This window comes from Ascaphus truei, chromosome 7, assembly GCF_040206685.1.
Source record: "Ascaphus truei isolate aAscTru1 chromosome 7, aAscTru1.hap1, whole genome shotgun sequence".
Classification (NCBI taxonomy): domain Eukaryota; kingdom Metazoa; phylum Chordata; class Amphibia; order Anura; family Ascaphidae; genus Ascaphus; species Ascaphus truei.
This window is the reverse complement of record NC_134489.1, coordinates 69551010-69564040: the sequence shown is the minus strand read 5'-3', so window position 1 is coordinate 69564040 and position 13031 is coordinate 69551010. Positions and strand designations below refer to the sequence as shown.

Here is a 13031-nt window from a genome sequence, read left to right as displayed (position 1 = left end):
TAAAGAAATTGATTAATTTTAATTTTCACGATTTATGGCACTTGAAAAGCTAGTACAATTCCCTGTAATATTTGATATACCTTTTATAGAGGGACTTAATTGTTTTGGGGGACGTAACACAGATTTTTTCTCTTCTGGAATGGGTTTCTTTTGCACATCTGCAGAGATTAGTTTTGCTTTAGGATTTTTATAATTATTGAACTTTTACAACAAAAGGTTCAGACAAAAGACAAACACAAAGACTTCAACAGCTGCACAGTTAGGAATAACAAGATATTATACCTTTCACAGGAGGAACAACTTCTTTTTTAGGAACTGTAATAGGCATTTTTTCTTGTAGGGCTGGTTTCTTAGGCACTGATGCGGGTACTTTAAAGATATTAGTTTGACATTAGTATTTTTGCCAACGAGAAATAATTGACAAAATACTAAACACACAATGACACAGACATTAACAGTATTGTATATTATTGTGCCATACCTTCAACAGAGGGCGCTGTTTCTTTTTTAGGAACTGAAATCGGTATGGTTTCTTCTATGGCTGGTTTCTTAGGCGCCGCAGGAACTTTAAAGATATTAGTTTAACTTTAGTTTTCAAACATAGGGCATTCACAAAAATAGGTCATAAGCTGACAAACGTTAAATAGCTGCAATGACATGAAGATGATATACCTTCCACAGGGGGAGCTACTTCTCTTTTGGGAGCTGCAATGGGTAGCTTCTCTCTGGGGGCTGGTTTCTTATCCACCGCCATTACTTTAAAGATATTAGTTCTGCTTTAATATTTTACCAATGGAATATAGTTCACAAAAATTCTTAACAGACGGTAACAACTGTATTATTGCAATGGGAAGATGCTATACCTTCTGAATGGGGTTCTATTTCCTTTTTGGCAACCTGAATGGGTCGCTTTTCTTCTAGGACTGGTTTCTTGGGCTCCGCAGATACTTTAAAGATATTAGTTTTGCTTTAGTATTTTACCAACTAATAAATATTCGTAAAACACAGACAAGGACTGAACAATTGCACTGAGAAGATGATATACCTTCTACGTGGGGTGCTGCTTCTTTTTTGGGAACAGCAATGGGTAGTTTTTCTCCTGGTGCCGGTTTCTTTGGCACTTCCACTATTTTAAAGAGGTTAACTTTGCTTTAGTATTTTACCGACGTTCCAAAAATACAAAACAATGAGACAGAGTGGATAATGAAGATGGGAACACGATGTACCTTCTGCCGGGAGTGCTACTGTTTTTTGGGGGAAATGCAAAAGGTAATTTTTATAATATAAATAATGTCAGTTTAACTATGGTATTCTAATAATTAATAGATGGTGAAAATGACTAACTCCTCATTGATATGTACTGAATGATTCCAATGAGAAGATGATATACCTTCCACAGGGAGAGCAATTTCTCTTTTGGAAACAGCAACCTGTCGTTTCTGTTCTGGGGCCAGTCTCTTCGGGACCTCCACAACTTTAAAGATATTAGTTTTGTTTTAGTATTTGACAAGCTAACAAATATTGTGCTTCGATGACTGAATGGTTGCAATGAAAAGACTGATGATGATGATATACCTTCTTCAGGTAGCACTGCTTGTTGTTTGTCAACTGCAATGTGTATTTTTTCTTCTGGAGTCAGTCTTGTAGGCACTTCAGGTACTTTAAAGATATTAGTTGGGAATTAGTATCCTATCATTACTGGACATTCTGAACAAGCCATACAGCAAATACAAGGACTAGGGAATGATAGCAAACAAGAGATAATATACCTTTCACAGGGGGAGTTACTTTCTTTTTAGCGACAGTAATATGTGGTTTCTCTTCTACGACAAGCTTCTTTGGCTCATCTGGCTCTTTAAAATAGATATATTGGAGTTCAATTAGAAACTTTAAAATTCACATGGAACATAGAAGATCTAATTTATGACTGTTGTTTAAGTAAGGCATTTTTTGGGAATGGTAATAGGTCATTTTTATAATATAAATGTATCAGTTTAACTATGGTATTCTAATAATTAATAGATGGTCAAAAAATGACTAACTACTCATTGATATGTACTGAATGATTCCAATGAGAAGATGATATACCTTCCACAGGGAGAGCAGTTTCTCTTTTGGAAACAGCAACGTGTCGTTTCTGTTCTGGGGCCGGTCTCTTCGGGACCTCCGCAACTTTAAAGATATTAGTTTTGTTTTAGTATTTGACTAGCTAACAAATATTGTGCTTCGATGACTGAATGCTTGCAATGAAAAGACAGATGATGATGATATACCTTCTTCAGGTAGCACTGCTTGTTGTTTGTCAACTGCAGTGTGTATTTTTTCTTCTGGAGTCAGTCTTGTAGGCACTTCAGGTACTTTAAAGATATTAGTTGGGAATTAGTATCCTATCATTACTGGACATTCAGAACAAAACATACAGCAAATACAAGGACTAGGGAATGATAGCAAACAAGAAATAATATACCTTTCACAGGGGGAGCTACTTTCTTTTTAGCGACGGTAATATGTTGTTTCTCTTCTACGACAAGCTTTATAGATATATTGGAGTTCAATTAGAAACTTTAAAATTCACATGGAACATAGAAGACCTTATTTCTGACTGTTGTTTAAGGCCGGCATTTTGGGGGGAATGGCAATAGGTAATTTTTATAATATAAATATATCAGTTTAACTATGGTATTCTAATAATTAATAGATGCTCAAAAAATGACTAACTACTCATTGATATGTACTGAATGATTCCAATGAGAAGATGATATACCTTCCACAGGGAGAGCAGTTTCTCTTTTGGAAACAGCAACGTGTCGTTTCTGTTCTGGGGCCGGTCTCTTCGGGACCTCCGCAACTTTAAAGATATTAGTTTTGTTTTAGTATTTGACTAGCTAACAAATATTGTACTTCGATGACGAATGATTGCAATGAAAAGACTGATGATGATGATGATATACCTTCTTCAGGTAGCACTGCTTGTTGTTTGTCAACTGCAATGTGTATTTTTTCTTCTGGAGTCAGTCTTGTAGGCACTTCAGGTACTTTAAAGATATTAGTTGGGAATTAGTATCCTATCATTACTGGACATTCAGAACAAAACATACAGCAAATACAAGGACTAGGGAATGATAGCAAACAAGAAATAATATACCTTTCACAGGGGGAGCTACTTTCTTTTTAGCGACGGTAATATGTTGTTTCTCTTCTACGACAAGCTTCTTGGGCTCATCTGGCTCTTTAAAATATATATTGGTGTTCAATTAGAAACTTTAAAATTCACTTGGAACATAGAAGACCTAATTTATGACTGTTGTTAAGGCAGGCATACCTGGCATATGGATAACTTCTTTTTTAGGAACATGAACGGGAATTTGTTCTACAGGAACTGGTTCATCGGGTTCTTTAAAAATATTTATTGTGATTTAGTATTTCAAAGTCACACTTAGTGCTAGAAATGTAAACAGATGTACTAATACATTTAAGATGTTCTATACCTTTCATGCATGGTGGTACTTCTTTTTGGGGAACTGCAATACTACGTAATTTCTCTTCTGGAATATGCTTCCTAGGCATATCTGGCACTTTAAAGAGATTAATTTCACCAGATTTTTTTTTTGTACAGTTAATGATAGAAAAATAGAATGAAGGTGCAATACTAGATATTTGATTTGTGGATGTTTTTAAAATTAGCCATCATTATTATTTTTTTATTATTCCTCGATGCAGAAATATCTGATCGCATTTGTTCTGGATTGTAAATCTAATTTTATGGATTTCTAAATATATTGACATTATGTTGTTTTAATTAATGCCTACTAAACTTTTTCGAAGAAAGATTATAAAACTGAGTGGTCCATATGCTTAAAAGGGCATCTCACACTATTACTTATACATATCTTCATAAAGGAGTGCACCTTTATCCAAAACTATGCTGACCATTCAAATGATTATGTTTCAAATGTTGATTATTTGTAAAGTTGTCATAGGTTTAGATAACTTAAAATGGACCTGCAAGAGAGTTAATTATAAAAATGTAGCAAAAAGGGTGGGAGAGGGACCCTGAGAGGTTCAAAAGCTTGTAACACATCAACTACTTGTTGGTCCAATAAAAGGTATCATACTCCTTTTCCCTCCTTTGTTACTACATGGAAGACACAATTTGTTTATGAAAATATGGAGCTTTTGAAACATACTGTAAGAAAAAACTGTACAGTTTTGAATAACTCTCTTATTGGTCCATTAAAAAGTGTAAAAAAACAACAACAACAACAACAACAACACATCTACACTTCTTCAGGACCAATATAGCTTCTACAACTGTAGCTGTCACATAATTTCCTGTCTGATACCATAGAAATGCATAAAACTATTGAGAAATGTAAAGGCCTTCCAAAACGAACTGAGAGGGAAGAGGCACGTGGTCACTGTCTTCTACCTGTGATTCCTATTTTGGGGGTCGCTGTTCTTGCTGAAATACTGTTCTGGGACTCAAAGTGGTCTCATATATCAAAATTAAAGATCTCATTCATCCTTTTTCAGATTTGGCATATTGCACACTTCAACAGCTGTTCCAAAACATTTAAGTGATGCTATCACAGAGGAGGCTACTTCACTTTTGTGATCTGTAATAGGTATTTTCTCTTCTGGAAGAGACTTTTTAAATAGATTAGTTTGATTTAGTATTGTTTTTGCCATTTACAAATCATATTAGACAATATAACGATAAACAACAAACATTGACATAGATTTAAATTCTGAAGCTAAATATTTACAACATGTTGGGAATGTACCCTTAGCTACTTCTTTTTTAGGCCTCGCTTTAACTTTAAAGGTATTTGCTTTGTTTTAGTATTTCACCGCCTGATGCACGTTAACAACAATATTGACACAGACATAACTGAAGGATCTGAAGATGATATACCTTCCATAGGAGGAGCTACTTCGGTTTTGGGAACTTCACTTGGTGGTTTTTCTTCTGGCATCCTAGGCATCGCTGGTACTTTAAAGATATTAGTTTTGCTTTAGGAATTAATAGATAATGATGCTTCAGTAACTGAGTGATTTTAATCAGAATATGATATACCTTGTGTGGGAGGAGCTGTTTTTCGGGGAACTGTAATAGGTAGCTTTTCTTCTGGGGCAGGCCTTTTAGGCACCTCCAGTGCTTTAAAGATATTAGTTTTGCTTTAGTACTTCAACAGTTAATAAAGATTCATAACAATATTTAACACATAGACTTAAACTATTGAATGATCTGAAGATGCTATACCTGCCACAGATGGAGCTATTTCTCTTCTGGGAACAATAGGTAGCTTTTCTTCCGGGGCCATTTTCTTTGGTACCTCTGGTACTTTAAAGAGATTAGTTCTGCTTTAGTATTTTAGTTAACAGAATAATACTGAGGCTTAACCAATTGAATGCTTGCAGTGACAAGATGATATACCTTTAACAGGTGAAGCTACTTTTCTTTTGGGAACTGCAATCTGGATTTTTTCTTCTAGGGTAGGTTCTGTAGGTATCTCAGGTACTTTAAAGATATTAGTACAGGTTTAGTATTAGTGAATTTCCAAAACAAAAAACACATCCAGTGTAAAGACTCGGACTATAGCTCAGAGATTATGTACCTTGTATAGGGGGAGCTACTTTCTTTTTAGGAACTGCATGTCGTACTTTCTCTTCTTGAGGTATCTCAGGTATTTGAGGTATCTCAGGAACTTTAAAGATATTAGTGTAACTTTAGAAACATGGAAATATCAACACTAAAAGAGCAATATGACTGACAACAGGAAAAGACACACATGTATGAACTATTGGGTGATAACAGGTAAGAACTGATGTACCTTTCATTGGTGGAACATGTTTCTTATCCACCACATGAGGTAACTCCACTTCCTGGATAGATGGTTCAATCTCTTCAATCACTTCAAAGATATTAGTTTTGAGTAAGACATTTGTACCTTTTCACATCATTGAAAAGACAAATACACTGAATACGGCACACAAGGTTTTATCCTGTTCAAGTGCTGAAGGGTCCTACAATGCTTGGCTCCCCAATGCAAGGCAGGTCTCTCCAGCAATGAAGGAGATACCTGAGAAATGAAAGTTAAAAATGTACCTTCAACAGGGGAAGCTACTTCTCTTTTAGGAACAAAGATTGGTACTTTCTCTTCCGCAACTGTATCTGCGACTTCAGTCACTTTAAAACATATTAATCATGTTTTAGTCACTTAAATAGTGATTACAAATATTAAGAAAAAGTTAAATGCTCTAAAAAATAGTATTAATTCAGTCTATAGCTGATATACCTTTAATTGGAGCAGTGATTTCCTTTTTAGGAGCCGGTTGGGGTTCTCTTTCTTTTGGGGCTACTCTCTTAGGTACTTCAAGAAAATAAGTTTGATTTAATACCTTGAAAATACTTCAACAAAACAAAAGAACGTTACCCATTCAGCAGAGCTAGGGTGACGACAAACATGTACTGTATAGTCAAACATTGTGTACATGAAATACCAACACATAGATGGTATTATTATTAAGAGAATGAATACCTTTTGCTGGAAGAGGCACTTCTTTCTTAGGAATGGGGGTAAGTATTTTCTGGTCTGGTATTGCTTTCGGGGACACTTCAGGCACTTTAAAGATATTATATTAATTTTAGTAACCTCAACTTTACTGAAACATGTACCAAACAAAATGAAAACAACACATACAAAGACACTGGGAGTTATTAAATAAACTGTGATAGTGCTGACTGGGGCACTATTGCATGGTAACTTAAGTTGTAGTCAATGGAAGTTTCCATGCAATAGTGCCCCTGTTGGCACTATCGCAATTTGATAAATAACCCCCCCATGTAAGTACAATAAAGACTATTGTACCTTTCACTGGATGTACAACTTCTTTTTTAGTGATCCGCATTGGTAGTTTTTCTTCTGGGACTGGCACTTTAAAGATATTAGTAATGTTTCAGTTTTTTCACGGACAAGACATTATGTAAAACTAGACAGAAATGAATACACATACAGTAGTAAATAGTCTGTGTACCTTCCATAGCTTTTGGTTTCTTACGTATAAATGGAGCCCTTTCCTCTGGAACAGCTTTCTTAGGGACTTCAGGCACTTAAAAATATTGTGTATACTTTACTAACTTGCAAATTATTTTTGGAACATTGAGAACAAATTATAACAATTACAGATACAATGGGGAATGTATCAGTGTCGTACAAACTATATTACATGTTGTAAACAAAATGTTGTAAACCAACATAAACTATTTATCAAACTTATTTCTGGGCAGTATTTAACTACACTTGATTATCAGAATTTTGTGATTGTTAGTTGAACAGGAAACAATATACATAGTTATAGAAATAGGGCATGTACTGAAATACATTGTATATTTCAATATCTTAGTGCACCAAAATACAAATATTCAATGACCTATGGAAAAAAAACTTGTCATTTAATTTTTTTGTTAGCAAAAATATAGTAGTACTGTATATCAGCGAAAAAGGAAAAACTATTTGATTGAAACTTCCTTTCAGTCTCAGTTTGAATTTTCAAGCTTTTTTTTATACTGTACATGGAGGAATTAAAGGGAAGGAGAATTACTTTTGCATGAAAGATTTATCATATATATATATATATATATATATATTTATATATATATATATATATATAATATATATATATATATATATATATTACATCTGGAAGCCCTGTCACAAATAGCCAAATATAGATGGAAGCTTTAAACTCGTGTAGGTTACTAATGAAGCAAAGCTGCTTCTATGGCCCTATCTCCCACCTGAACTCTGAGGGTGCTGTACAAGATTTTAAAATGTGTTCTCGTTTTCAAGGGCTGTTAATTGGAGGGTCTCTGGAAACAGATTGGTTAGGTATACGGTGTGTATACACATTAAGTATAATGTGAGTATACTGTTAAACTCTAGAATCCTTCAAACTGCATTTGTACTTTTAATGACATACAACATTTAAAGGTGACAAAACAGATAACTGACTTTAAAAGATGTTAGTAATAGAAGAGTTTAAAGAAGATTTCTGTGGATTAATACCTTTAACTGCTGGAGCCTCTTCAGGCAAGTCAATAAATTCTTCCTCTTCCACTTCCACTGGGGTAAGTGTCTTCATTTTTTCAGGCACTTTAAAGATATTACCCTCTTTTAGAAATCATTGCATTATACATATTTTTGTTTTCAATGTGTGGAAAGAATGGATGAAAAGAGTTTGTTTGAGGTACTGATGAAGAAGTGTAACTGAATAGGTGAGGCTATGCCATCATTTTAGTTATAAGATACTATACCTGTACTTTTATACTAAACGGTGTAAACACAGGACAAATGAACACTTAACAAATATTTTAAAGGCAATAGTAAATCAAGGATTGTTTATCTATTGTTTGATTCTGTCATATTCATTACACTTGATGTTTAAAAAATACCAACTCAATGCTTCCTTTGCAGTTATAGTTTTTTTTAAGAAATATAAAAAAAGACAGATTTGTAATACAATTGACCTGTGGGCTACATTTTGGTGAGTACTCTTACATGTGTTTACACATCTATCACAAGAAACAACACAAAGAAGATATCACAAATTAAATAGGTACCAAAGGTGTAAAAAGAAACAAGACAAACTATATGGTACTGGATGATACATTTTGACAATTCATTATATACCTTTGGCAGGCGGTGCTTCTGGGACAATCCTTTGCACTTTTTCTTCGGGAGTAATTTTCTTTGGAACTTCAGGCACTTTAAAGAACATCAGATTCTTTTAAGAATGTGAAATCCACTTACACAAGACAAAGAGAAACGCTGAGCAGAACACAATACTGGTGGCATCAGCAGACACAAGTGTACAATTATTCAAGAGGACACAGTGCAAGATAGACAACATAAAACAAAGAAATACAGCACACACATTATGGAACGACAAAAACTATAAGAAAATATATATTTGTACAGAGCAAGAACATAACCCATAAAGGTATTATGTATATTGGATGAAGAAGTTCTATACCTTTTACGGGAGGTGCTTCCTCTTTTTTAGGAACAGCAACTGCTGCCTTTTCCTCTGGGACAACCCTCTTACGTTGTTCAGGCACTTTAAAAATACGTATATTACAAATTTTAGGGGATTGTGGAAGTGCTTAAGAAATACAACATTAAACACACAAAAAAAACTATATTAAAGGCGATGTCCGACAGAAGGTGACTCTGTACTGTTAATAAAACAGATTGTCTCACTGTACATTTTTGGGATGTACCTTTGACAGGAGGCACCTCTTCTTTTTTAGGAGTGGGAATGGGCACCTTTTCTTCTGGAACAGGCCTCTTTCTCAGTTCTGGCACTTTAAAAACAATGTTTTGCTTAGACTTTGGAAGATGTACTACACGTACTTTAAAGTCATTGATACCACTACACACAAGAAGCAGTAATCAGATCAAGAATCCCTATGTTAAGAAGTGTTAGTGAACTTTTTTTAAAGGTTTATTTTTGCAGAATCATTTAGATTTTTTTCCCTTCAATGTACCCAAGACAAATATTTGACATAACCTGGTGTTTCTGAAGTGCACAAGCATAAGAAGACATTTACAAACACAGAAGTTAATAGTTACTTTTGCATTATTATTTAGTGTACAAATGGACAGCTAAGCACATTTCTCCTACAGTGCATTTCCCCAAGTATATTGCAATGTAGTTAGAATTAGTGTTAGCTATTAAATAGATGTAGCAGCCGTAATTACCCCAGTTAATGGCAGTTAACACAAGAAATAAAGCGGAAAATATCAATACCGTTGTTTTCAATGGTGCTGCTATATTTCGTGCGTTAAATATCGGAGTAGCGTTAACAGGTGCAATTATATATGCTACATCTGAACCAAAGAGTCCATGTACCTTTAAAGAGTGGAGCTTCATCTGGGACTTTAGGCTCCAGTACAGTTCTCTTGTGTTTTTCTAACACTTTAAACATATGATTAAGTTAGGCTTTCCTTTTTGATGTTTTTTTTTTTTTTTAGATTAATTACATTTAAAATAAATTAGTATGAGAGACAAGTGCACCAATACAGATACATATAAAGGGCAAGTAAACAACATAGGACATATATTTGATACAAACAATACACTGAACAAGACAGGTTGTGATTTCCATCACTTGGAAGTGAAGAGTCGCTATACCTTTGGCTGGTGGGGCTTCCTCTGTCTTAGGGACTGGAACAGCTACTTTCTCCCCTGCTCTTTTTGGCACTTCCGACACTTTAAAGACATCGCATTTATTCGTAAGAATGACTTTGCCAGCAACACATGTACTACATAAAACACTCAAACATGAATAACACAGAAAAGTCTCCAGCCATTAAAGAGAATTTGACTCCATATCTGGCATGTGTTAAAGATGCAAATGACTGCTAATGATTTCTTTTATTCTGCACTGGAAAATCTCCAAACACAAACACACACCACAACATTTATCAATGCACCAAGAAACACGGTTGTATAGAAAAGTGACATTGGAAATTTGGAACTGAAAGGATGATAAGAAAAGAGAAACCCATATTAAAGGATGTTCTACCTTTGGGAGATGGTACTTCTTTTTTAGGGACAATTTCTTCCGGAACAACTTTCTTGGGTATTTCTTGCACTTTAAAAATAGGATTTCATGTTAGGGATTTTAGTTGTATGAAGAACTTATAATGAATTGCAAGATTTTTATGATGTTAAAAAGCTGCCGGAAAACATCCGATAGATTTGTACCTTTGGGAGTTGGGGCTTCGTCTCTTTTAGGAACGGCAACAGGTACTTTTTCCTCGGGGGCTGCGCGCTTATGCACTTCAGGCACTTTAAAGATAGGATGATTGTTATAGGGAGGGAGCTTCAAGCAGCTTGCTATATAATTCATATTACTATAAAGCACAAAATACACACATTCAAAGCTGAAGTGCACTACATATTTCCATGCTGGAAAGGTTGGCATCATTTAAAAGAAGAAGCTTTAAGCTCATGTAGTTGCAGAAGAGCGTGGAATGCATTGGTTCACACACCGCCCAGCTTAGAACTGGCAAAAGTTTTAGTGAAGTACGTATGTACCTTTGGCTGGAGGAGCCTCCTCTTTCTTCGGAATGAGAGCTGGCACTTTTTCTTCTGGTACTGCTTTCTTTGGCTTCTCAGGCACTTTAAAGATATATCATTTTTTGGTTTGGTTTTGTATGTCTTTTTAAGAAGGACTAGATCCAGGGGTGGCCAAATCCAATCCTCCAGGGCCACCCAGAGGTCAGATTTTAAGGAACCACCTGCGTGGAAGCAGGGCTATCCTTAAAACCCAACTTGTTGGTGGCCCTTGAGGACTGGAGTTGGCCATGCCTGAACTAGACAGTTTCAGAAAGTAGAACACAATTCTAACAGACAATAACAACACAGTACCACAGTCAGGACTTTGTAACTTAATTCACAAATAACAAGGGTTGTGCACTTATTTCAAAATGACACCACTATCATACTTTGAGTTAACAAAACTAATTACTAAAAGGATTGTCAGCGTTCTCTGAATTTTACAGTAATTGTACTGCACACTAACACATAATGTGCAAAGATTTTAAGCACAAGCCTTTCATGCCTTTATTGAAGAAAAAAAAAAGAAATTAAATGTCTCAGAAACCAAGATGAATTCCCTGAAAAAGACCTACAGATATAGCAGACGCTATTCCCACGTTAATGTGAGGTAATGCACAAAATAATGAGTCTAATACCTTGTGTGTTATCTCCTCGACCATTGTTTTCAATAGCCCTTCTGTTAAATAATGTGCCAATGCATTGCGCTAACAGTGCAATAATGTCTGCTACATCTGTAACTTACATGGTAGATGAGGTTGCAAAAGAAATATATCCATCAGTTCAATCTATGTTAAATTTAGATAGATACTTATCCTACAGTATATTTGTATTTACAGTATATTGATCCAGAGGAAGGCCAACAAAAAAAGGGGAAATTCATGAAATTATAATATAGAACATACACCATACATTGAAACAATTAAAGAAGAACAGTACAATATACAACATTTAACAGATCCCTTAGGCTGCGCTTATAGTGCAGGTGGCGGCTAAAGTGACGTCGCATCAAAACAAATGCATGGCCGTTGCTTAAGCGTGATGAGTCATCTCAGTTTGATTTTTCCAGCGACCGCAGCCAGACTTAACCATCGCCGTCGCCGGGACTATAAGCATAGCCTTAGTTTAAGAGTAAATCCATCCTTCTTTCTTTTTACCATTCTGAACTAACAGTTTTTAACCTTTGCCATGTCATTACTTTGGGACCACAAACCTATTCTCATTCCAAGAATTTAGTATTTATTTATTGACATTTTGCCTCTTTGGGTTACACATACTGTATGTAGCCACCAGCAACGTATTTGCTGGAAAACCACCATTAGGCATAACATAATTAAAATAGGCAAATAGTTCAGAAAAAAGAGAAGTGGAAATTGTACTGTGAATCAATTCATGGCCTGTAACAGGACATGCGATAATAAGTAACATTTCTCCTTTATTGGCTTGTTTCTAAACAAAATAGACATTTCTATTTACGAAGCAGATGTTGCTAAAATGGAAGCGCTGAATGCCAAATCAAAATAGAAGCAGTTGGGCAATTACTATGTACTGTAAGTTACTAATAGAACAAAGCTTGAAAAGCTACAGCTCAACCCCCTTTTAACGTAATGCAAGTGTGGCTTCCAATTTTCATATTTATGAATACTTTACAACATGATTATTGGTATCTTAAATACTTTATTGTACAATGCATACAATGTACATTATTTCTAATGCGATCCACTTATAATGGGATGTGATTCTTTAGACCCCAAGCACAGCGTTATAAAGAGGGATAAGCTGTAGTAGTATTTTCTATTGTTCAACATGAATTTGTAAATTTTAACATTAAAATATTATATTGCATTTTAAGCAATACTGTACAGTGCTATAAATCTATGGGGTAAAAAACACGAAACCTGTAA

At 35.0% G+C, this 13031-nt stretch overlaps 1 protein-coding gene across 25 annotated transcripts in view; it reads right to left on the bottom strand.

The window, feature by feature from the left end:
- The window catches only part of LOC142499506 (titin-like), a 254089-nt gene that overhangs the window by 113751 nt on the left and 127307 nt on the right, over positions 1–13031 (bottom strand). For 17 of the 25 annotated variants that reach the window (XM_075608936.1, XM_075608959.1, XM_075608943.1 and 14 more), the window contains 21 exons: positions 11107–11190; positions 10774–10857; positions 10592–10660; positions 10198–10275; positions 9916–9981; positions 9284–9367; positions 9037–9120; positions 8694–8768; positions 8070–8156; positions 7039–7113; positions 6873–6938; positions 6543–6626; positions 6300–6374; positions 6110–6190; positions 5835–5915; positions 1046–1126; positions 864–947; positions 673–756; positions 482–565; positions 283–369; positions 81–158 (listed from right to left, as the gene is read on the bottom strand). In XM_075608936.1, the coding sequence (XP_075465051.1) occupies positions 81–158; positions 283–369; positions 482–565; positions 673–756; positions 864–947; positions 1046–1126; positions 5835–5915; positions 6110–6190; positions 6300–6374; positions 6543–6626; positions 6873–6938; positions 7039–7113; positions 8070–8156; positions 8694–8768; positions 9037–9120; positions 9284–9367; positions 9916–9981; positions 10198–10275; positions 10592–10660; positions 10774–10857; positions 11107–11190 (1671 nt within the window). Of the gene's footprint in view, positions 1–80; positions 159–282; positions 370–481; positions 566–672; positions 757–863; positions 948–1045; positions 1127–1769; positions 1854–2088; positions 2134–5834; positions 5916–6109; positions 6191–6299; positions 6375–6542; positions 6627–6872; positions 6939–7038; positions 7114–8069; positions 8157–8693; positions 8769–9036; positions 9121–9283; positions 9368–9915; positions 9982–10197; positions 10276–10591; positions 10661–10773; positions 10858–11106; positions 11191–13031 lie in introns of those variants that run through there. The other 8 variants (XM_075608949.1, XM_075608950.1, XM_075608951.1 and 5 more) reach the window with 5 other exon arrangements.